This window comes from Syngnathus acus, chromosome 22 (assembly GCF_901709675.1).
Source record: "Syngnathus acus chromosome 22, fSynAcu1.2, whole genome shotgun sequence".
NCBI lineage: Eukaryota > Metazoa > Chordata > Actinopteri > Syngnathiformes > Syngnathidae > Syngnathus > Syngnathus acus.
Genome location: NC_051106.1, coordinates 10,535,025 through 10,557,910, shown reverse-complemented (window position 1 = coordinate 10,557,910; position 22,886 = coordinate 10,535,025). Strand labels below are relative to the sequence as shown.

General features: G+C 47.0%; 1 protein-coding gene across 4 annotated transcripts; it reads right to left on the bottom strand.

Annotated features, from left to right (window-relative positions):
- Positions 1 to 3,719: 3,719 nt before the first annotated feature.
- lingo2b (leucine rich repeat and Ig domain containing 2b) lies at positions 3,720 to 21,988 on the bottom strand. Of its 4 annotated transcripts, none has more exons than XM_037240826.1 (3): positions 20,752 to 21,120; positions 16,598 to 16,707; positions 3,720 to 6,835 (listed from the first exon to the last, which is right to left on the bottom strand). In XM_037240826.1, exon 3 carries the CDS (start codon positions 6,760 to 6,762, stop codon positions 4,918 to 4,920), a length of 1,845 nt encoding a protein of 614 aa, XP_037096721.1. In that variant the 5' UTR covers positions 6,763 to 6,835; positions 16,598 to 16,707; positions 20,752 to 21,120; the 3' UTR covers positions 3,720 to 4,917. The 4 variants fall into 4 exon arrangements, with proteins under 4 accessions (XP_037096721.1, XP_037096723.1, XP_037096724.1 ...); XM_037240828.1 differs by having other exon boundaries at positions 16,598 to 16,652; XM_037240829.1 differs by lacking the exons at positions 16,598 to 16,707; positions 20,752 to 21,120 and adding an exon at positions 21,880 to 21,988.
- Positions 21,989 to 22,886: the final 898 nt, after the last annotated feature.

Here is a 22,886-nt window from a genome sequence, read left to right as displayed (position 1 = left end):
TTTCATTTATTATTTATTCATCGCTCATTTTATTTATTTATTCTTTTTTTATTTATTATTTGCGCCTCTTGTTTTTTTTGCGTCGTCTACTTGTATGTCTCGTCACCGTGGGATAGAGGAAACGGAATTTCGGTTTCTTTGTGTGTCTTGACATATGAAGGATTGACAATAAAGCTGACTTTGACTTTTGACTTTGACTTAAGGTGTATCACATGACGCACGTCATCGGTTCATATCATTCGACATGATTCCGTAAGATTCAATACTTCTCCACATGATTCCACATTGTTCAATGTCATTCCGTACAATTCACTCTCATTTGATTTCATGATTCCAAGGCATTCCACATGCTCATATTTTGTCATTCAGTAATTGCTTCATCTATTTTCACAGCAAAGTGAAAAGAATTGGCCTCACTTTTGGAGGGGAGTTGAAATCATTGTACATCTCAGCTTTCTATTTCTCCCCGGAGTTGTCTCATTTTGCATCAAATATGGCGTGTCAGGCCCCTTCTTGATTGCTTCGCTTTTTCCGGTGCAGAGAGCAAGGACTGAAACAAAACCCTAAACACAAATAAAAACGATGAAATTTGCCCTGAATCTAAATTTAGATTAGTTACCGTTGAAAACCACAACTAAAAACATAATATACATCAAGTATCAAGTAATGAAAAATACAAAACTATTACAATCCTGAGGCCTAAAATATGAACTTGTCACTGTAGTGAAGGAAAGAAGTTCAACATCCCAATCAAAAGGTACATAGGACAGAATTATTCGTGATGCAAAAACTCATGAAGTCTGCTCAAATAAAAGGTGAAAACTTCATGGATCATCTCCCCAACACACTCGGAATTCTCAATCGACTCTTTGGCGAGTGACTGAGCAGGCGACAGGGTTCTCGCCAGTGTGGATTCTTGCGTGACTTTTTCAAAATCTTTGGCCACAAACTGAGCAGGAAAAAGGTTTCTCGCCAGTGTGGATTCTTGTATGACTATTTAAGGCTCCCTTTGCTGAAAATCTTTGTCCACAAACTGAGCAGGAAAAAGGTTTCTCGCCAGTGTGGATTCTTGTGTGCATTTTGAAATGAGAGAATTTTTGGCCACAGACTGAGCAGGAAAAAGGTTTCTCGCCAGTGTGGATTCTTCTATGACTATTTAACGTTCCCTTTGCTGAAAATCTTTGTCCGCAAACTGAGCAGGAAAAAGGTTTCTCGCCAGTGTGGATTCTTGTGTGCATTTTTAAGGTTTCTTTGACGGAGAATTTTGGGCCACAAACGAAGCAGGAAAAAGGTTTCTCGCCAGTGTGGATTCTTGTATGACTATTTAACGTTCCCTTTGCTGAAATTCTTTGTCCGCACACTGAGCATGAAAAAGGTTTCCCGCCAGTGTGTGCGATTTTAAATGTCCCCTCTGAGAGAATTTCTGGCCACAATCTGAGCAGGAAAAGTTTTTCTTTCTTGTGTGCATTCTCATGTGTTGCCTACGTTTGTTTTGAGACTCATCAGCAGAAGCATGTGATGACACGTCATCACTATCTGATGGTGGAGCTGCTTGTGATCCTCCACAGTGGTCTGCATGACCTTTTCTGGTCATTTGTTGACTGCAGCTTGGAGGCTCCGCCCCTTTGCTCCCCTCACGTTGACCCTCATCTAAACTCTTCACAGGAACACCAGTCAATGGCATCTTGCAGGTATCCTCCTCCTCCTCCTCCTCCTTTTTAATGTCTTCTCCCTCCTCTTTCATGCAAGGCCGCTCCGGCTCTTCGTCCTCTTTTATGGTACAAAGAAACGTCTGCTCCATTTGTTCATTCAAGCGGTGGACCTCTTTGCCCGCATCTTCCTTCCCCTTTAATGCGAGTGCGCTCTGGCTCCTGCTGCTCGGGACGAATAGCTTCACTGATGTCTGCAAAACAAGACAAACACACATCATATCAATGAAAGTTGCAGTTGAAGAGAAACTGGTCAAACGTATACATACAAACTGGAAGAGGATTCATAATAGAAAATAGTTCTTGACTAACCAGCTCTGCGTAACACAACACAAGGCTGCAGCCACAGATGTTCCAGTCGTCAACGACGACGACGACGACGGTCCTTTTCCTCCACGTACTTTGCTGTGGTCCTTGCAAACATTTCCACACGACAATCACGACACTTGTTCAACGATGTTTGGCGAACAAAGGTGCCATTCGGACACCGGCTGAGAGGGCGAGCGATTTTAAGAGAACGATGCCGAGAATCTTCCGAGCTGGTCTGGACACACGTGGCTAGCTAACCGTGTCCTAAGTAAAGTGTACGCATGCTCCGTAGGCCGGTCATCTTCCGGGTGCACGACGCCACGTCCGGTGCGACCCGCTCGTATTGTGTTACAAAATGCAACAGAGACAGTTGATAACGTCCCATGTGGTCAGTGGGATCAATTAGAGAGCTGCTCTGTGACTTGAGACCAACTGCCTGGCTGGCTCCTTTCAAATGCAAATGTCATGATGCCACACATTTGATTATGGCTTCCATAAGGGTGAAAGCCTTCCCATGCATTACTGAGCCATCATCCATGCCCTGGTCAAAGCCAAGCAGCACGTGCCCATTAAAAGACGCCTTGCGGCAAGTGTCAGTGTGCGCCGCCGCCGCCGCCGCCGTGTGAAAGATGCGAGCAATAACAGAAAAGGGAGCGTATCGCGCAGCGTTGCAAGTGGGCCTCCCTCCGGGGTGACAAGTGAGTTGACACTGTACATCACGTGAGCCTGGAGGGATTGGTCATGACGTCATTTTACGCACAAGTAATACCATCCTCAGCTAGGGGCTTATAAAGCCGTATCCTTGACACTTGGATTCGAGATGTATGGAAAAAAAGAATGAGTTAGGCCTCCAGGCATGGAATGTGAAGTTTGCTGAAGCATTTCTATGGATCGCTCAGTGCACAAGAGATTACAACGAAACTCGCATTCATGATGCCAAATAATGTAGCTAACCATCTATGGAAGAGATGAGGAAGAGATGATTCGCATGACCTCAAACATTTTTTGAAATCATGGATGACAAATCAAGATCATCTACCGTTAAATGACCCAAATGGTAATCATGAATGCAACATTGGCCCTAAAAAAATGATACGATGAAAAAGAAAACACAGCCTAACAGAAGTTGCAACAAAAAAAGAAATCTCATGCTTGTGGTTTATCATTTGGAATACCAGCAGAAAGGCCTTTCTATCCTGTACTTAATTACAGATTTTTATTCTTGCGAGAGCCTGGACCAGGAACTCCACTTAATAGATTCATTGCATCTCATCTCTTGTTTACAGCGCCACCTCCGTAAAATGCGGCCTACAATGGAACAAACCAAAAAAAAAAAAACCCAGAGCATTCTGAGGCACTTTGATCGGGTCTTTGTGACACAGAGAACCTGCATTCCCTTTGCCATCTAAAAATGAAACAATGCGTGCGAGCAGGATGTGCATTTCCTTTCATCCGACTTGTCAGGTGATGAAGTATGCAGCTGTTGAAGCAAGCCTTCCTTTCCCCACTCCAGCAGTTGGTCCACAAGCGAGAGATGCTGCGGGTACGCAGGCATGTTGACCTTCATCTCGGTCGAGACGTCTTCATGTGTCATTCATTTCCTTTGAAAGTCAAAACCACAAACAGCAATAACGTGAAGTGTCCTAACCTTCGAGCAGCGGTCCCAAATGATGCCATCGTCAATATTGAATAGCAGACGTCGCTATTCTGATGCTAGGAAAGCATCTAATATTTATTTTCCTTTGAAAATATACCCATAAATGTATCATATGAAAACAATTATACAACTCACAACAAAATGACACAAATAAACACCAGCCACATCCATCCGTAATGCAAAGGACTTGCCCTTGCGACTAGTTTTATAGCCAATATTGCCTACATCAAACATTGGAAAGATTTCCCAACAAAGAAACGCAACATTACGAGAAAGAATCCACGACAAGTTTGAAATCGACACCTATGAAATAAGCAGAGGCTCCCTCCATAAAGAAGTCAAGAGGTGGCATCAAAGAAATAGGAGGGGACATTGAAGCCCTAACTCGCTGAGGCTTAACTTTGTCTTGTCCAAAAAAGGACGGACGGACGGACGGACGGACAGACACAAGCCAGTAAATCTTTGCCGTTGTGTCTGGCCGGCCGGTCACAGAGTCTTTTATAGCAATTATATCAAGGGATTTCTGGTCGGTTTTCTGTTTTTTTCTTCTAGCAGCAAAAACTGCCTGTGATGGATGACATTATGAAACAGCTTTAACGTGCCATGGCTGGGAGCTTTTGACCAGTGTTCTTTGCAAGGAGACGCCTCCACATCCTGAGTTAAGTGGAGTCCCCAACAGTTGGATTCATTGCATGAGGGCAACAATCATTTCTAAACGGATGCAGCATTTCTTCATTTTAAGAATCACTTCCCCATACAAAACATATGTGCAGTCCATCTTTTGAATATTTCTTTGAGATAAGAAAGGCAATGCGTGCACATGCACAAAGAAAGACACAAATGCAACATGCGTACCTACGTACGTACCTACGTACGTAGGTACGTACAGCCAGGCACGCGCAGCGCACATGATTACAACTTTCACACTGCAGCTAAGATGGGTATTAAACAATTTCGTCCTGACGTATTGCAGCAATGCCGGCGGCTGCTCAGAAGACCCCCGCCCCGTCCCGTCCGCCCTTCACTTTGATGTCACGGATAATCGACAACATCATGACTCATCACATCACCACTGATACACATGCCAAGTGCAACACTCCATATTGATATGTCGATTATAGTATTATATTCCATGTAACGCAAGGACATTAGTCATATCAACACGTTGACGGTTTCACTTTGAAATGCACGCAATCCACTTCATCCACAGCCACTATACGACAACACGGTTTGTTTTCCCGTTCAAATCATTTTCATATTGACCCGTCGGGGGCCGCTGCTTTCCGCGGCTTCGGCCGAGGCCCCGTTGCTTTTGCGCGGGACGTACTCGATATCAAAGTTGCTCTTATGGCGTCCTTTGCCTCGACTCCAGGCAAACAGAAGCAGGAAGCAGAAAACCACCACGCCTAGAAAGGACAGGCAACCCATGGCCGTGGATATAATGATAGTCTTGATGTCTATGGGGACCGTCATGTTGTACAACACGGTGCCGTTCCCCCAAGTGCTGCTGCTGCTGCTGCTGCTGCTGCTGGAGTTTGCCATGTAATTTGAGCTCCTGTTGCTACCGCGCAAGCCGTCCCTAAGGCCCAGACCCTTGACGGCCAAGGAGGCCGACAAGCTGGCGTTGCCGGCGGGGTTGCTGGCGATACAGCGGTACAGCCCGCTGTCGTGCAGCTCGGCCGCCTTGATCTCCAGCGCGCCGTCCGCTCCGACTTCCACCCTGCCGCTGCTCTTGGCCGTCACGTAGCGTCTGTGAGGAGTAATCCAGACCACCGAAGGCCTGGGCGCTCCCTCGGCCGCGCAGCTCAAGCGGGCCGGCTGACCCTCGTGGGCCATCAGCAACTGCGTGGCGTTGGCTCCGATTCGCGGCTCGGTGCAGGTCATGTAGCGAGAGACCAGCGGCTCCTTGAGCTCGCGCAGAGTTTTGCCCGACAGGTACTCGGGGGCGCTGCACTGGGGCTGGAGGTCGAGAATATGGAGGGAGGGCGGCTTGTGGCTATTCAGCAACCAAAGCAGTCTGCAGTCACACACCAAGGGGTTGCCGCCCAGACAAAGCCTCTGGAGGGCGTCGGGCGAGGCGAAAACTCCCCTCTCCAGAGAGTCCAGGCGGTTTTGCGACACGTCCAGGAGTTGCAAGGACACCAGGCCGACGAATGCGTCCACTTCGATGGAAAGCAGCCGAGCCCCTTGCAGACGAAGCTCCGTCAGGTGCGGGAAGTGCCCCAGCTCGCCTTGATGGATATGCCCGATTCGGGAGAAAGACAAGTTGAGGTGAGTGAGGTAGGGCAGGTGGCGCAAGGCCGCGCCGGGGAAGGCGGACACGTTGGTGTTGGTCAGGAACAATTGGGTGAGGTTGAGGCCGTGCAGCGACAGAGGGGGGAGGCTGTCCAACCAGGGCCAATAGTCCAGCTCCAGTCGGCACAGACGCGAGAGCCTTTTAAAAGAGAACGGCTTGAGCAAAGCGATGCTCAAATGGCGCATTCGCAGTTCCACCAGGTTGCGGAGATGCGCCAAAGCCTCGGTCGGCACCGCGCTGAGATTGGAGCGTTCCAGGGTCAGACTTTGCAGTCCGCTCAATCCCACGAAGGCCCTCTGGGAGATGAAAACCAGTTCGTTGTCGCCCACCTGGAGGGACGCCAACTTGCGCAGATCTTGGAAGGCGTGGTCCAGCAGAACCACAAGTCTGTTGTGGTTGAGGTCGAGGCCAGTGAGGTTGCCCAGGCCCGACAGCACGCCCGCCGGAACCAGCTGGATGGCGTTACTGCGCAAGTTGAGCGAGCGCAGAGCCAGCTGAGAGCGAAAGGATCCGATTTCCACCACGCTGATCAGGTTGTCGCTGAGATCCAGGTCTTCCAGGAGATGGAAGGAAGAGAAGTTGTCCGGGGTGATGATGCGTAACTTGTTTTTGCTGAGGTCCAGGACGCGCGTTTCGATGGGGACGCCTTCGGGGACGGCGGCGAGACGCTTGCGGTGGCAGCTCACCGACTTGCTCTGGGCGGAGCACTCGCATCGGGCGGGGCAACTCAGGGCCAGTCCGGCCAGGAGAAGCAGCACGGCCCCACCCGCAAGGATGTGGTAGCGCCGCATGACTGGTTTACCCACGTTGCCCGCTGGCGCCGCACAGCTCCTTACGCGTCCAAAACACCATCACCGTCGGGCCCTGGAAGGAAGAACCAAAGACATTTGTTACAACGCTTCATAAAAAATGCCAACGTTCATCACAGCAAAAGCTTGCCGGCTAACCAGAGTGGCCACAAATGAGGCGCCTCCCTCCCTCCCTCATTACACCGCCGTTTATGCCTGCGCGTGCGTGTACATTTTGCTTTTGCAGGTTCACAATTGTTCAAATTGATCTGGGGCGCAGACAATCAACAATGTAGTGGCAGCAAATATTTGCTTCCATAATCTTCGAGCACGTCATTGCAAGGGGAGGGAGGGAGGGACACATGTTATCAGTATGAGAAAAGTGCTCTCTTATGCTCTGTATTCAAGCATCACTCGCTTGATGCTCAACAGAAAATAGCATATGAATGGGCAAACATACATGCAAATATTTACTCACATCATTGTATTTTTGAAATGCTTTATTTTACAGAACAATATTCCTCTAGGGCCAGAGAACCTGGCAATAATTGGCTCATTACCAAAAGTATCTACATTCTGCTCAGGGCTATCTTTGCCAATGAAGTGATGAGTGCTGGAAATATTTTAATGCACTGACGAGGGGAGGAAAAAAAGAACAACTCAGAGATGTGAGAAGTGCCTTCAAAGAGTTGTGTCAACGTGGAATCCTGGCAAGGTAAGCAGATGAAAATCACCCGGACAGACACAAAGCATACTTTGATATGGATGCGAGTGAAGCCATCAAGACCTCACCAGTCAGTCCAGCACTCAGCTTCTTCTTTCGTGCCCCCCACCCCCAACCCACCTTTCCTTTTCACACCCCTGGCATGGCACAAACATCCGCTCGCTCAACAGTCTCCACGGGGCGGGGCGGGGCGGGGTATTGATCGAGCGCAGCAGAAGACGCGTCAGATAGATGCCAGGAATGCAGCTTGTAACAAAGAGCAGGCCGTCGCCAGGGCAACCGCAAGCCGTGACTCTCATCTGCCCCACGTCGTCTGTCTGCCAATCAAATTAATGAAACCCAGGACAAATAGAGGAAGAGGAGTGTTGTTTTATTCATTTTTCTTCAGTCCCGGAATTGACCGAACATACAAATGGAAGCCAATGTCATTCATTCATGACCCCGGTTGCCTTAGTTGAAGATGGTTCCAAGCTGTCACACCGACCGCCTCGCTTTTTGTCCACCTATCTTCCCGCCTATCCATCCATCCATCCGTCCATCCGTCCGTCCGTCCGTCCGTCCAAGCGCTTTGCACTCAGGCGACTATCTCTGTCAGTCTAGCTTATTATCCATCCGCGAGCCTGCTCCTGTCTCCGTGTATTTATCAGTCTGCCTTTAGCCGTCAGCCAATGTTCCTCCCAGGCCCGGCGTTCGCTTGAATAATTACAGGCCGGTTGTCCGGTGCTGCTGCAGTGAGCAACCGCTCAGGTGATTTGTGGGCATCACCAATAGCTCTGCTCCGTCAAATGGCCAAACAAACAAACAAACAAACAAATATACAGAAATATATCATCATAATCAAAGATTAAAAAGAATACAATGAAATAATGAATAATACATTCTAGTTCTGCAGAAATGTCCTACTAATTTCGACGCTTATATTTTTCAGATCATCAACCACCGCTGGGTGGGAATTGACTGTTATTGTGCACTCCCCGACAACTCAAGCACAAGAAAGAGAGAAATTGACGAGGGGCCGACCGGGCTGGTGACTATGTGTCGATTGAATTGCTCAAGCTCTTCTTCTTTCATGTACATTTCAAGTGAGTCAAGCGTGGCATTTGCAAGGTGGAAGGCAAACACCGACCGAGCCTTACAATTCGGAGACTTCAGTGTTTTAGGGATTTGCTTCTGAATCGGATTCGAGTCACAGTGAAAGCGCTTGCTTGGAGTGTGACAGTTAAAAGGAGCTGTAGGCTGAAACACGAGTCACTCGGAGTGAGTGCAAACGCCAGCGCAAGGCGTAAAATGGTGCGGAAAAAAAGCAGAAAAGGATGAAGCGAAGGGGACACTCGAGCTCACGAGATTATTGTGTGATGATTTGATTTCAAACAGGTCTTCAAAGTTGCCACGCCCTTAAAGCGGCCCCATCCATGTGTTTCCTTGTTCATGACATTAGCGCCCCACGATTTTGTCTTGAGAACTTGACTGGACCAAGCCAATTCATTTTTAATGACTACGCTCAGATACAATCTTGATCTCACAAGACACAGGCAGGCGGCTGTATAAATGAATCATGCCTTTTAGCGTGTGATCTGCAAGTTTTATTATCCACAGAGGAGGGCCTGGGCTCAAACCCGGAACATTAGTGAAGCAGGAATGTTAACCGCTACACTGCCCCGTTATTGCTTTTCTTTGTGGAGGAGGCTTTGATATGATGCTGTCCAAAGAGCATTTGTTAAGAACCCCCTCTCCGCCCGCCATCGTCAAATGTTTGATATTTTATGAATGTACTAATTGCGAGCTGCCGTCTGGTTAATTGTGAGTGGCGAGCACCCCTAAAGTTTCTATCTTGGCCTCCAGCCAGGTCCATTATCTATACGTGCATCATCTCCTCTCTGGGCTATAAATGCTCTCTCCTCTTCCCACAGGCCTGCTAACATGAATTCATTTGTATGCTTGCAATTATTTTTCACCTAAGCTTAGCCCATCCAAACGGATCATGTCAATATTGAAATGGCTTGTTCCTCTCGTTTGTTTGCGTGCTTTCTACCTGACGCATGACACGGTGCTTTTGTTTCTCCTTCAGATGTTCAACCGATTGCTGCTTTCCTCTTCTCCATATATAATAGCAGCAGCATGAATAATGGAATTATTGCACATGAGCGAGTTCGCATGCGGGCGATTATGACTGCAGTGTGAGCAATGCAAAACAGTGCCTTAGATCATTGACCTGAGATGGATGATATGTTGCCAAAACATTCATTTATTCTTGTCATGTACACTGGCGCTTACTTTTACATTCCAATTTGATGGATGGCCAGCTGATGATTTCATATTGAATTCCCTTCTGTGTGTTGAAAGTACCTTGTACTTTCCGCTCGCTGTCAAAACAAATGATAAATTGACTGCGTATGAAACACAACAATAAAAATTGAAATTGTGGCCTTGGTGACAATGTGCAGAGTGCAAAATGTCAGTGGACTTTTCAGGATACTATTGGGATTAATTAGGCAATGTGCATTCAAAGGGTACCAATTAAACATCTCCTTTCTGCACCAGTGGCCTTGGCTCCTCGGAAGGGTGCCTGGCTGCCTGGCTGCCTGGCTGCCTGGCTGCCTGGCTGCCTGGCTGCCTGCCTGCCTGCCTGGCTGCCTGGCTGCCTGCCTGCCTGCCTGCCTGCCTGCCTGCCTGCCTGCCTGCCTGCCTGCCTGCCTGCCTGCCTGCCTGCCTGCCTGCCTGCCTGCCTGCCTGCCTGCCTGCCTTCCTTGTTGAACCATCAACAGCGGAGCCACGTGGCTTGTTGTATGTGGAATGTGCCTCGGGCATACACGGAATATGGAATTATCCCGCAGTCTCTAAATTTAGACAGAAATACTTCATCATTGCTTGCGCAGAAACAACTGCTCCAGCCGAAGAATCTACGGTGAGCGTGAATAATATGAGCATTCTGTTTCGGTACCAGCGGGATGTTGTGACATCCCATGGCTTATACGCTACGCTCCAAAAGAAATTCCGTTCTTCAAAACAATTGTGAATAAATAGCAATTTAAGGCAAAGCTTGAAGCTGCTTGTTACCCTGCACCCCCACCCAGCCTCACTTGTATTCAAAAAGCAGCCGTACCGTACCCTGTCAAAAGGCATCCTGCACTCCTTAATGGCCATGTCATGTTCAATCAAGACGCATCCGAGGAAGAAAAAAAAAAAGAAGAAGTCTGACATGGGTTCCCCACAAAATGAAACGGCTGTGTCACCCAAGTGTTAAGCTTCCCTCTGCGCTGGACATCAACGGAAACTCAACGAAAAGACTTGCCATCCGAGTTGATTTGTAAGTGCTGCCTGCAAAAGCAATCCATCTCAAAATAATGATTTGCCAAATGAGCCAACTTCTTGGCTGTTATTTTTCTATATTTTATTGGCAATCAGTACTCTCCACTATTTGTGCCACTTCATGGCTCATCTCAGCAGCACATTCATCCAAGGGCATTGCCATATTGTGTCAAAAGATTGCTTGAAAAGATGTCCTACTTTCATTTCAAAGGAGATGTATACGTATTTCCTGAAAACAACAACAACAACAACAACCCCACAACAGATTTTGCACAATGTGTTTCCCTGCTCAACTTGAGCAAAGGCTTGCAATCTTTTCTGTTTCTCTCATTGATAATTCTAAATCAGGGTGTTACTTGAAGGACACGCTCCCTCCCTCCCTCCCTCCCTCCCTCCCTCCCTCCACATTAGGTTTCTGTCTCGTTTTACTCTCAGAAGGTACATCTCATCCATTTTTCATGGCACACGTTCACCGCAAGCAGCCGTTCATAGGAACAAAATTGGATCGCATTCCGATGCGCATGTTGACTTTCGTTCCGATTTTGACGGTGAAATGCTAGCCTTTCAAATAGCCGGCATACAGCATTTTACATCACTTGATTGAAATGGATGTGATTAGACGGCACGCTTTGAAAAGTGGAAGCAAGCCAAACGTCAAATCACATCTGCCAATTGGCAATTCAACGATTCTCATGTTTGCCACAAAACTCAAGGGAATGGTTTGTCCTGACCATCTTGTCATTCAAGTCTGTCCTGCATTTGAACATACATTGACATGATTTTTCAAGCCAGACTTTTCGTTGGTCTTCTATTTAACCGCAAGGGATCAGGCACTGGTCCCTGGCACTGAATAACACACCAGGGATTCCGAAGACGTTTCACCAAATCATTTGGACGGACGGATTAGCAATCTCCGCTGGGGACTTTGGTCCTGTTCCAAGCAAATTCGTGGAAGGTGACATTGCTGAGAGGACTTTTCCTTGAACTCTTTCCTTGAAAGCATCGGGTGCTGGCCATTTTTGCCACGTTGGCAGCCCGGCGGAGGGCCATGTCCATGGAGTAGCACTAAAGGGATGGACGGTGATGCTGCTAGAAGGTTGCGGCTCAATTTCTAGTCCAACCCTTTTCCAAAAGGTGGCTTGGCCTTGGACCACTCTGGCCCTAAAATGGTGAAAGAGCGCAAGAAAAGTGGAGGATACGTTGACAGGAGACTTTTAAACGTGCTGGACTCCAAATGCAATTGCAGTGAAAAATCTTCACGTTGGCCCCGCCCACCTGCATATTTGCTCTTGTTGCATCACAAAGTGACGGAAGCCTCTTTCTTTAATAAGCCCCTCCCTCCTTTGCGTGCAAGCGTGCGTAGAAAATACTTTCGGAATCCACGTTGAAAATGTAACGCGTGACCTGATTATGATTTATGAGCAATGAGCGGCTCTGCAAATTCGAGTCCAAATATGACAAAGCGCCTCGGTCGCCACGTGGGGATTTGGAGTGCACTTTAGCACGTCTTGGCAAGTGAAAAGAGCCATGCTAGTTTCCTCTCCTATCAGCCATCATTGAAACAGATAAATGGCAGGAAACATCCCAAGCACTTAGGCTTACTTGCTATTACAGCAATAATAGATCAAGAGGCGTTTTTTTGAAATGTGCTTCGCGAGATGGGATGCAGATGTTATTTTTTCCATCAGGAGATGTTCAATAGATTGAAAACACGGATGACTTTCATGTGTACAGCTTTAGGAGCAATCATTTCCAATTAAAAAGCAACAAGGCAGTTCTATCGCTATGATTCTTCTCAAGGTTTGCCGGTAACCTACAAAAGGAATCCATCACGCGCTGGGTTGAATTGGAAGGTGGTCTCCAAGTGGCCACTTGACAGCATTGATTTTTGATCATCTTTTTCAACGTGACATCATTCGCCCCTGGACATCTGCTAACAAATGTGCTTCAACCTCCTGCACAGGCACCAGCAAATCACTTCCATCCATCCATCCATCCATCCATCCATCCATCCATCCATCCATCCATCCATCCATCCATCCATCCATCCATCCATCCATCCATCCATCCATCCATCCATCCATCCATCCATCCTCAGTGAAACAGGTGGTTTGCGCCGTTGAGGGCGTGGTCACAGCCGACTTAATTCACAGTCAACGGAAGCGGCTCCCTTCAAAATTGGCGGCGGGAGAAACTCATTTGCAGGAGGATTCAATTGCCTCAGTGCGCGCATTTATGGTCCAATTAGATTCCAGTGATTCTGCAGAGCCTCCACCCCCTCAATCAAATTGGTCCAAATCACGTGACACTACCTTCGGCAATACGTGGACGCTGTCGCAGCCGTTTGGTTTCGTCTACTTTCAGCCACCGAATCGTTAGGGGCCCCAAAGAAATGCGGCGCTCCGTCCATACAGCGCTACTTCCGAGAGGGAAAATAGAATCCAAGCTGTCATGGTGGGGGCTCGTGTGCGCTTTGCAGCTCGCAGTCACTTTTTTAGATACGGGGCCGTAAGTGCAGCCACCCCTAGCCCTATTCCTAGTCTCCATGGTAACCAAATCCATACTCGCCATTGGCCCGGTGGTATGTAGGGCGGGATGAAAGCTGCGTGAGACAGGACAAACGGGCTCATTTCAGCAAGCATACTTTTGTTCCTATGGTTACCACCATTCTTTCTACCTACGTCATCAAGCTCACCTTACGTAATTGCTTCTACAGTAACACAAGCAAGTTTTGACAATCATTTACAACGTCTCTTTGTTGCTCCTTGACGAAAAGAAGAGCGGAACGGTTGCCATAGTAACCAAAGCCACAGTTCTCACCCTTCGAAACACAAATAGTCTCCGATTGATGGAGTAAACAATTCTGTTGTCCTTCATTGAGGGGGCGGGGGGGAGTGAATTATTCATTAGAATAGTGACCCGTTTAAATACAAGTTATGTTGGCCAATTGCATTGGCGATGGGTGCAACTCATCATTATTCATCTCAATGTAGAAAGTCCGGGAGGGTCTGGCATCACAAATGAAATGAGTCACATGATTTGCAATCACGAAATTGCGCATTGACGTCCTCGTCTCTGATTGTCTCACAAAGTGAATTTGTTGTCCGCATAATGAATGAAAATGATTCATGATGGACTTTTTTATTGGGATGTTTCTGATTAGAAAACTTTCAAGCTAGGAAACAAGAAAAGGCAGCGGCACTCTCAGATGCCCGGCTTTCACACAAGTGACTCACTTCTTACGTCATCGTATCAAGCTCCGCTTTTTGAGTGAAGTGAAGTGAAGTGAAGGCCAGAGGCCTTGGACAGTTTGATGTTTATTCTAGCCTGGAATACTGTGCTGTCCTGATATGATCTATGCAGGAGTGAGCATTGCATCGGTCACTTAGACGCATCGGGACATTTAGGCAAATAGAAAAACACATTTGTTCCTTTGTTGGAAAGAAATCCAATTGGAGGCTGTTAAGTGCAGTCCCAAAGCAACAGGTGGTGCTACTAGGAATTGGAGTTGCCCGCTGCAAACCCCGATGGTTGCTTTGTGTAGGTTTGACAACCCCCAACGCCAGGCACCCATTTCCCCCGACACACACACACGCACACACCATGATAATGATAATAGTAATGACCATAATAATGATAACAATGCCTTTCATTTATTTCTACAGTGACTCACAGGGTTTGTTGCACGCTGTCTGTGCCTAGATCAAATTCAGCAAATTTGTTGTACCTGACCTGTGTCACCCGGTTTCACCCGCTTGAAAGTGTCGGTTACTTTCTGCCAGCAAATGGTCAGGCGCTCTGGGGCCCGTGGAACAGAAATTGCCGTCGCTCAGCCAGCGAGGAGACGCAACGTGCTCTGCCAAAGTCCTCAAGATGAAGTGCTATGGGTTTGGCGCTGAGCAGATGAGAGCGTGCACGCTGATTCATCATTTCCAACCAAATCACAAGTAAAACTTGTAATTTCATGCTGAGGATGGGATTCAACATTGCCCACACTGTAGGGAGTAGCATCAACGTCCAGCATCAGCCCAGTTAGGCCAAAAAAGGAACCAAAGGATGCATGAAGGAATCAGCCGCCACCATCCAATGACAAACTAACGCATTCATCCTTAACGAGCAGATGCGTTGCCCGTCGGGCGGGAGGGAGCGTGCGTGCATGCGTGCGTGCGTGCGTGTCGGCACCGGCTGAGAGGAAACACAAAGGCCGCATTGCTGCTTTGAATAGGATTCCTGTTCCTTCCAGCGCTTCACATTAAGAATGCAGCCGGCTGCCCATGGAATCCACACACGTGTGTGTGCGTGTGCGGCAGGTGTTTGGGCTGGGCTTTGTTTCTATGTGCACTTACTCTACGAGTTGATTTGCGCTCAACGCTCACACGGCCCTTCCTCCAAATCCAAACGCAATCAGGAGCCGCTTTTGGATCCGATGCCACCGAACAGGATGATTTGCGAGACTCAATCTGTTCTTGACACTCTCTTCCTGTTGCTGTATTTCTTCCTATGCGTTGCCTGGACACGTTTGGCAGCCAGAAGCAGATGGCCTGAGAACTAACTATGATGACCACCACACCATCCTGCCACTAAAGAGAATCTCTTAAACATGACTCATCCAAGGCTTCAGGCAGCATTGCCAGGATGGGCTGGGATGGGATCATTTTAGGGTGGTGAGCTTCATCAAAGCATCCCAATTCTGCATATTTTTGCGATTTCCAGATGGGAATGCCTGAAGGGACCTATTTAGCGCACTTTGGAGAGGAAGCTTGCCAGCATAGCGGCGAGTCAAAGCGTTCCTCTTCCCTTTTTGACCAATTTCTGCTCCTGTATTATGTTTGTCAATGCCACGTTTCTTTTACAATTGTACAAAGCACAAACTGAAGTGAAAATTGGATTTTGCCCCCCCAATAGTGGCATGTAGTCGATTTGCACATCTAGTGCATTGCGCCTAGGCTTGTTTTATTACGGTGAGAACAAAGGAAATTGGTGTGACTCTCACTAATCCTTTAATTGCACCGGTCTCAATAATCCCCTGCTGAGTCAGCATTCTCCGAGCTAACGTTGCCATAATATGCCGCCGTGGCAGACGGCCAACAGAGGGCCAACAGAGTCATGTTGAATAAGACAGTAAGACTGCTGAAAAGGATCATATTATACTGCATTATAATACAAATATTTCAACTAAATGTATTTGAAATGAGAGGGGTTACAGATGAATACAACTGTTTTGTTTCTATCTGTTGTCTCATTTTATCATGCAATTTGCAGATTTATGGGGAGAAATCTGTGTCCAGATGATTCACACAAGTACATCCACTACTAGTGTCTTTGGGATCGACAAATATACGTACCTATTTGTGATTTTACACACGTGTTTTGGATTGTACATTTATCCATTTTCAAATGGTTGGCATTTGTGGGAACGTGCAGACATCAAGTGTAAAACAATGGAAGTTGGTGGCGAACAAGGCCAAAGCCAAAAGAATGTTGCTCATGTCAGCTTTTTTGATTGCGGCAATACACAACCTCATTCAAAGTTAATCAAGCCAGGTGACAGCCAGGTGGGTTGTGCGCATTTGAAGGTTGCACTATCCATTTGTTTGAGGCTCTCGTCAACAATGACTACCTGGCTCTGCTGTCTATAATTCCGTTTGGTTGATCACCAGTTGAGAGTAAACACGATGAATGTTTTGATTTTTGGAAGGCTACTAAAGGCACAGAGATTGTCATTTTGGCTTGTGTTATTATTATTGTATTGGTAATTATAATTACGATATTAATATGGGGATGACACGTGTGCAGCTTCCTTACCAGCAAGGTCCTTCCTTTTGTTTTTCAACATGAAACCTCCCCTGTGCTTGGAGCCCTGGAGTGTGTGAGAAAAAGCAGAGGAGGATTATGCACGAGGAGGTGCGCCGTACCTGAACAAAAGAAAAAAAAAAAAATAGTCACATTATTGAGCTGTGAAATTCCCACGCACCACTGATGAATTTGAAGCAAGCAGCGGAGATGGGGAAACCTTGAGTTTGTTGCGACGCCTACAGAAAGGCACATCTGCAATGCAAAAGGGCCCTCCAGTCAAACTCAACATTCAGCTACCATAACAAGTAAACATGGCCTGGCGAGTGAACAAGCAAAAGGTCTCCGAAGCCACTACTTGAACAACTGGGACAAAATGTCAAGTCAATGGATCCATCGCCAGCTCGGATTGCTGGCATTTAAGGACACACAAGTGTGTGTGTGCGCGTGTGTGTGTGTGTGTGTGTGTGTGTGTGTGTGTGTGTGTGTGTGTGTGTGTGTGTGTGTGTGTGTGTGTGTGTGTGTGTGTGTGTGTGTGCCGGATGGTCAACCACCTGAAGACCCAAAGGACAAGGAGCAGCTGATGAGTCAAACCAAATACGCTTTGGATGCGACATCTCGCACAAAATCAAATCACACTATCAACACAATCATGACGCTTTCTTATAATTCCATTAGTTGCTGCGTATGCAATTTGGAGACAAACCGGCAACATCTACGACGACAACAACAACAACAACCTTGGCCGCAAGACTTACATTTCCAAGTGAAACGTGTCCAGTCCAAGCTTTGTCTGACCCCGGATCCTCCCTCAGTCGGGCTGCCAAGTCATGAATGAAGAAAATCAATGTACGCTATGATGTCAATCACGCTCACAATCTGGCACCACTCTAAATGGCTGGCTTCCAGACAGATTTGCAGAGATGATTTGGACACAAGCAATGTCAGTTTTCCCAAATTCCAAGTAGGCCCAACTCCAAATCTGTCTGTTCACTTCATTGATAGTGAAGATCATAATGATGATGACGAATAATACTGCGTCTTTATTAGTAAGAATAATAACGAACGAAATAAGGGTTAGGGGCCATCCCGGTTTTAGGTTGACTACGTCAAGCCTTTCAAATCTCCCATGGCAATTGTGAAAACCTTTTCCCCTGCACTTCATGACATCTTTCCAACACTGCCAGCCAGCTCTCTTGGCTTGGCTCCACGTAAGCTGTCCGAGTACTGTGGGCAAATTATGATGGGATTTTTTCTTTGGCTGGATATGTTGCTATTCGAATGGAACTTGCCTGATTTAAGCAGAGTTCTTGACACAATTGTCAAAGTTGAAGCGCCTTGTTTTTCCCAATTCCAAAATAGCATGATCGATTCAAATGAGAGTTTGCTTTGGCCTTGCAGCTATTTGATCACATTCCAGGGGGAAACAAAAGAAATGCTGCTAAAGCACACCTGTCGGGACTTTTCCTGCTCCCTTTACGTTTGGTTTAGCACACTTTGCTTGCTTTGGTTTTGTTCCTCTTTTTGCATCGCACTCCACGTTGTCTATTGATTTCAGCAAGTCTCATCAGTCAGATGACCGGCAGCTCACGTGTACGTACGTACGTACGTATGTTCAAAGTCAAAAAGTCAAAAGTCAAAGTCTGCTTTATTGTCAATCTCTTCACATGCCAAGACACACAAAGAAATCGAAATGACGTTTCCACTATTCCACGGTGACAAGACATAGTACACGATAGACATACAAGTAAACAACACAAAATAAAAACAAGAAGGCACAAACAATGAATAAGTAAGAGTGATGAATAAATAATAAATAAACAAATAACACAATAAATAAGAGGAGCAAAACGGAGCAAGTGTGCATACAGCAGACAGTCAGAATAGAGCGCAAAAGTACAGGACGCTACGCAGCCAAGGGGGGAGAGAGTTCCCTCCCTATTCGTAGCGTTGTTGTACGTGTCTTTTGTTTATGGTGTCGAATTCTTGTTTGTTCAACTGGTTGCACGGCAGGCATATTGCTGCGCAGATAGCACAGCAGTGGAAACAAATACTACAAGGATTTCCTCAATATGAATTGGTGGGCCATTAAATAAATGGTGTCAACTGCATTTACATCAGAAGAGAGAAAATGTTCTCCTCTCCAAAAAGGAGTTTGGAAATTCAAAAAAATGGTACGATGGAGAAAGAAATGTGATCACACTTGTTGCTTCTGACAACCTTGCGAATGTAAATGGGGATTTTTTTTTTAGGGGATATTTTCATTTGATGTTTTGTTATTTTTGACCGTTAAGCATTTATAATCACATGTACAGTATGTAATGTACATAATGACTGAATTACTGTAGGTCCACTGAATTTCTGGCACAATTCTTGGAAAATGATTAAACAATGAATAATAGGAGCAACACTTTTGCCGTGAACCGTGCTATTGATTTCCTTTTCAAGTTTGTTTTCCCCAACATTGACAGTCTGTGAAAGGAACAAGTACCAAGACAACAACAGCAGCTGTTTTTGGCAAGAATACTAGCTCATTAATTCAATCATAAAGTGGATTGAATTGATGCAAAAGACGCCATGAATCTATTTAAGAGCAACTCAAGGGGGGGCTTGATGGCATGCATCGGCTTTTCTGTTGGAACCGCCTGCCTCTCGTGACACAAATAGAAGGAAGGAAGGAAGGAAGGTTGAGGATATTAGCCAGGCAAGCACAGCGGGGAGGGAGAGGAGCAAACAAACAATAGGATGAGGTAAACGCTCCTTCCTTCCTTCCTTCCTTCCTTCCTTCCTTCCTTCCTTCCTTCCTTCCTTCCTTCCTTCCTTCCTTCCCATCCCCCTTAACAAGGGGGAGTTTTCTCTTCTGCGTCCATCTCTCTCTCTCTCTGTGCCGTCTAGTTTGGCACCATCTCCGGGGACCAAACACACCCCTGTCAGGTTGCCATGGAAACACCTCACACAAGCACTCACGGATGCAGTCCCTCCTCGGCTCGCTCTGTCTAGCAGCGGTAATGCCTTGCCTTGCCTGCCCGCCTGCCTGCCTGCCTGCATGGTGGCTCTCCTCCATTAGCATCCCTCTGGTTTGGAGACAGCAGGCTTGTCAAAGTCCCTGCCTGCACCTGCTTACATTTTGTAGCGAAAAGCTGCATTTCAATCCTCGCAAGAAAACACGACAGGTCATCGATGAGCCAATAGTGGTTTTGAACGTCCATTTTCTTTTTGCCATCTCTGCCTTCTTAGGAGAATCCGACTTAATTTGCACACATTTAGCTCACCACATTGCTTCCAATCAAAGTGAGACGGGCGTCCCTCAGCTGGGACATAACTCATTTATAATTCATTCCTATTTCTCCTACTTAAAGTCAGCATTGAGGTATGTTTTTTTAGATCCTGGTGCACTCAGGGGGCGCCAATAAAAGCACAGACAGCGCTACTCTGCTGCAAGGCAGGCAGGCAGGCAGGCAGGCAGGCAGGCAGGCAGGCAGGCAGGCAGGCAGGCAGGCAGGCAGGCAGGCAGGCAGGCAGGCAGCCACGCAGGCAGGCAGGCAGCCACGCAGGCAGGCAGGCAGGCAGGCAGGCAGGCAGGCAGGCAGGCAGGCAGGCAGGCAGGCAGGCAGGCAGGCAGGCAGGCAGGCAGGCAGGCAGGCAGGCAGCCACGCAGGCAGGCAGGCAGGCAGGCAGCCACGCAGGCAGGCAGGCAGGCCACTTTGCCTCACAGCACTGTGGCAGGCAACTTCATCCGCGTGCGTCATGGTGGACATGCACCTTATGGAGTTTGGTCAATTCATTCGCTGAAACAATGGCCACATTGACACCTTCTTGTCCTCTTTTCACACCACTTTTCATTCCTTCCAAAAAGTGTTTTCCTACCCCAAACCAAAAATGCCACGACCGAATGCACCGCATTGGTCTTCCCACGAAACCTTCCCAACTGAGAGGTACAGCATATACGTATTATCTTGTGTCGTCCGTCAGCAAGAGGACGTCGTAAGGGCTACTTACTTATATTCCTTCATTTGTTCATTTCCAAATGACTGAGCATCGCTGATGAAACACAACGCCAATAGCTCTTTTTGTGAGTTACCACTAGAGTGAGTCATATTGGCCGGGGTTATCTCTTAAAAGCAATCCTAAAAAGAATTCCAAAGAGAGTCTGTCACGAGTCTTACCTAGTTACCTGCTGGTCTGCATGGCAAAATCCACCTTTACGTCGCAGATTGGAAGTCACGCACACACCCTCCAACTGAGTGACACACACTTGCACAATGTGAGAATGCAATCCTCTCTCTGCGTGGGACTTCCGTGGAAAAACGATCTTCACAAAATGATTTTCCCTTTGATTGAATGATTTTTTTTTTTTTTGCTCTTATCTGGCCTTCTCCTCAGTTGCCCGGCAGCTCATCCCTCCCGAAGGCTGCTCCACATTTTGCCAGACATACACGCACTGCTTAATGATCGTGGCAAGAAAAGAGAGTCACAGAGAGAGGGAGAAATGGAGAGCGAGAGAGAGAGAGCTAGAGCAAAAGACAGTTAGCAAGCCAGCAGCAACAGGAAGACTGATGTGTTTCTCCCTTCAGAGTAAAAGCCTCAATTCAAATGAACCCCCATTGATAAAATGTACATGAGCTGACATCAGGCTCATACTGGCCAATCTGGAGAAGAGGCACAATTCCTGCTAGGCTTAGGGTTCGGGCCGGCCGACCTGCTTTACAAGCTGCCACGGGCCGCTAGTGCAGCTCGCAGGTTTGAATGAAATCAGCAAAACAACATTATGCCACTGAAAAGGCGGACTTTGGAGGATATTTGGACACGGCCGCTCCAAATTTAACTGATGGATTTGTGATTAACAGTCAGTAGGAGAGTATAGCTAAAATAGCTTCTGCCCTAGTCTGCCAAATGCCTTTGCTGGATTCAAAAGCTTTCCAACTTGGTCTATTGTTAATTGCATTACCGGGCGAGTTAAAGATGAAAAAAAGAAATAACAAATGACCATTTTATGAAAGTGGAATGCATTTTTTTTCAGTTGCAGCAAATTAGCCAAATTGTCAGATTTTGGATCCTCATAACCCCGTTTGATCTTTTTTAGTTGAACTTCATACGCAGCAAAATAGTTCCTAAGAGTCATCCATAGTGTTTTTGTTGTTTGCCATCACTGTGAGTGGGCAGCACGGATGGACGCGCGTGCAGAGAAGTGTTAGTAGGAAGTAGACAGAGCTCTCTCTCTCTCTCTCTCTCTCTCTCTCTCTCTCTCTCTCTCTCTCTCTCTCTCTCTCTCTCTCTCTCTCTCTCTCTCTCACCATGCATGCACTTAGTTGGTTGTCCACAGTGCAAAGGTTCTTTTGCCTTTCCCAGTGGTAGGTAGCGTCTCTCATTTAGCGTCCATCGCCTTAGTCCTTGGTGCATGTGTGGACATTTGAATGAGGAAGGAAGTGTCTGTCAGTGATTAACGTGACACGTGTGCGCGCGCGTCAACTGGGAATGGACCCAATCATGAGCGCTCGCTCATGTGCGCGTTCCCGTGGGGACGCGTTCACTTCTGTGCCTCGCCCACGGACGTAGTAAGCCAGCCAGCCTGCCAGCCTGCCTGCCTGCCAGCCTCCCAGCCAGCCTCCCAGCCTCAAGTCATTCAACACAAGGAAGAGGACATTTTCTAATTCAAAATGTCAGGTGATGAGAGTGACAGTTCTGGAGTAGCCATCTTAGGCTGGGTGACAGTAATCAAAGTCACTTCATTGGAATCATTCAATCTGTTTTGCTTCTCAGAAGAAAATGGAAGGGTGGCTGTCTATTTTTCTAGGTTATATTTTGAATATTGTCTAATCAATTGTGCGTTTGACATGTAACTCATTCACTGTACTCTGTGTGCCCCAGAGGAGCGAATCAGCAAATAACAAAGGCAATATATTGAAATCATGCTGCACAATCCACTTGAGTGAAAATGACTGACAACAAATATGAAGAAGTGGTAGGCGTTGAATAGTTTCATCAGTCCCATGCAAGTGCACGAGGCCAATCTGGGGCGCTAATCAGCATTTCAACGGATGTAGTGTGCAAAGATCCATATAGACTAGTGCCAGTCGACCTATGTAAGAATTGTTGACTGACATAGTTTTCAATGTGTTTTTTGCCAAAGCAATGTTTCAATGCATGCGAAGCACATAAATGATGGATACGCTCGCCTTTATTGTTCAGCAATCTTCTATTTGTTTTTTCTTTTCATTTACACTCCGTTATTCTTGCACATTTCAACCCTATGGAGACAGACCTTGGAGCTGGCCTCATTTCAAAGCCAATTCGATCCAGC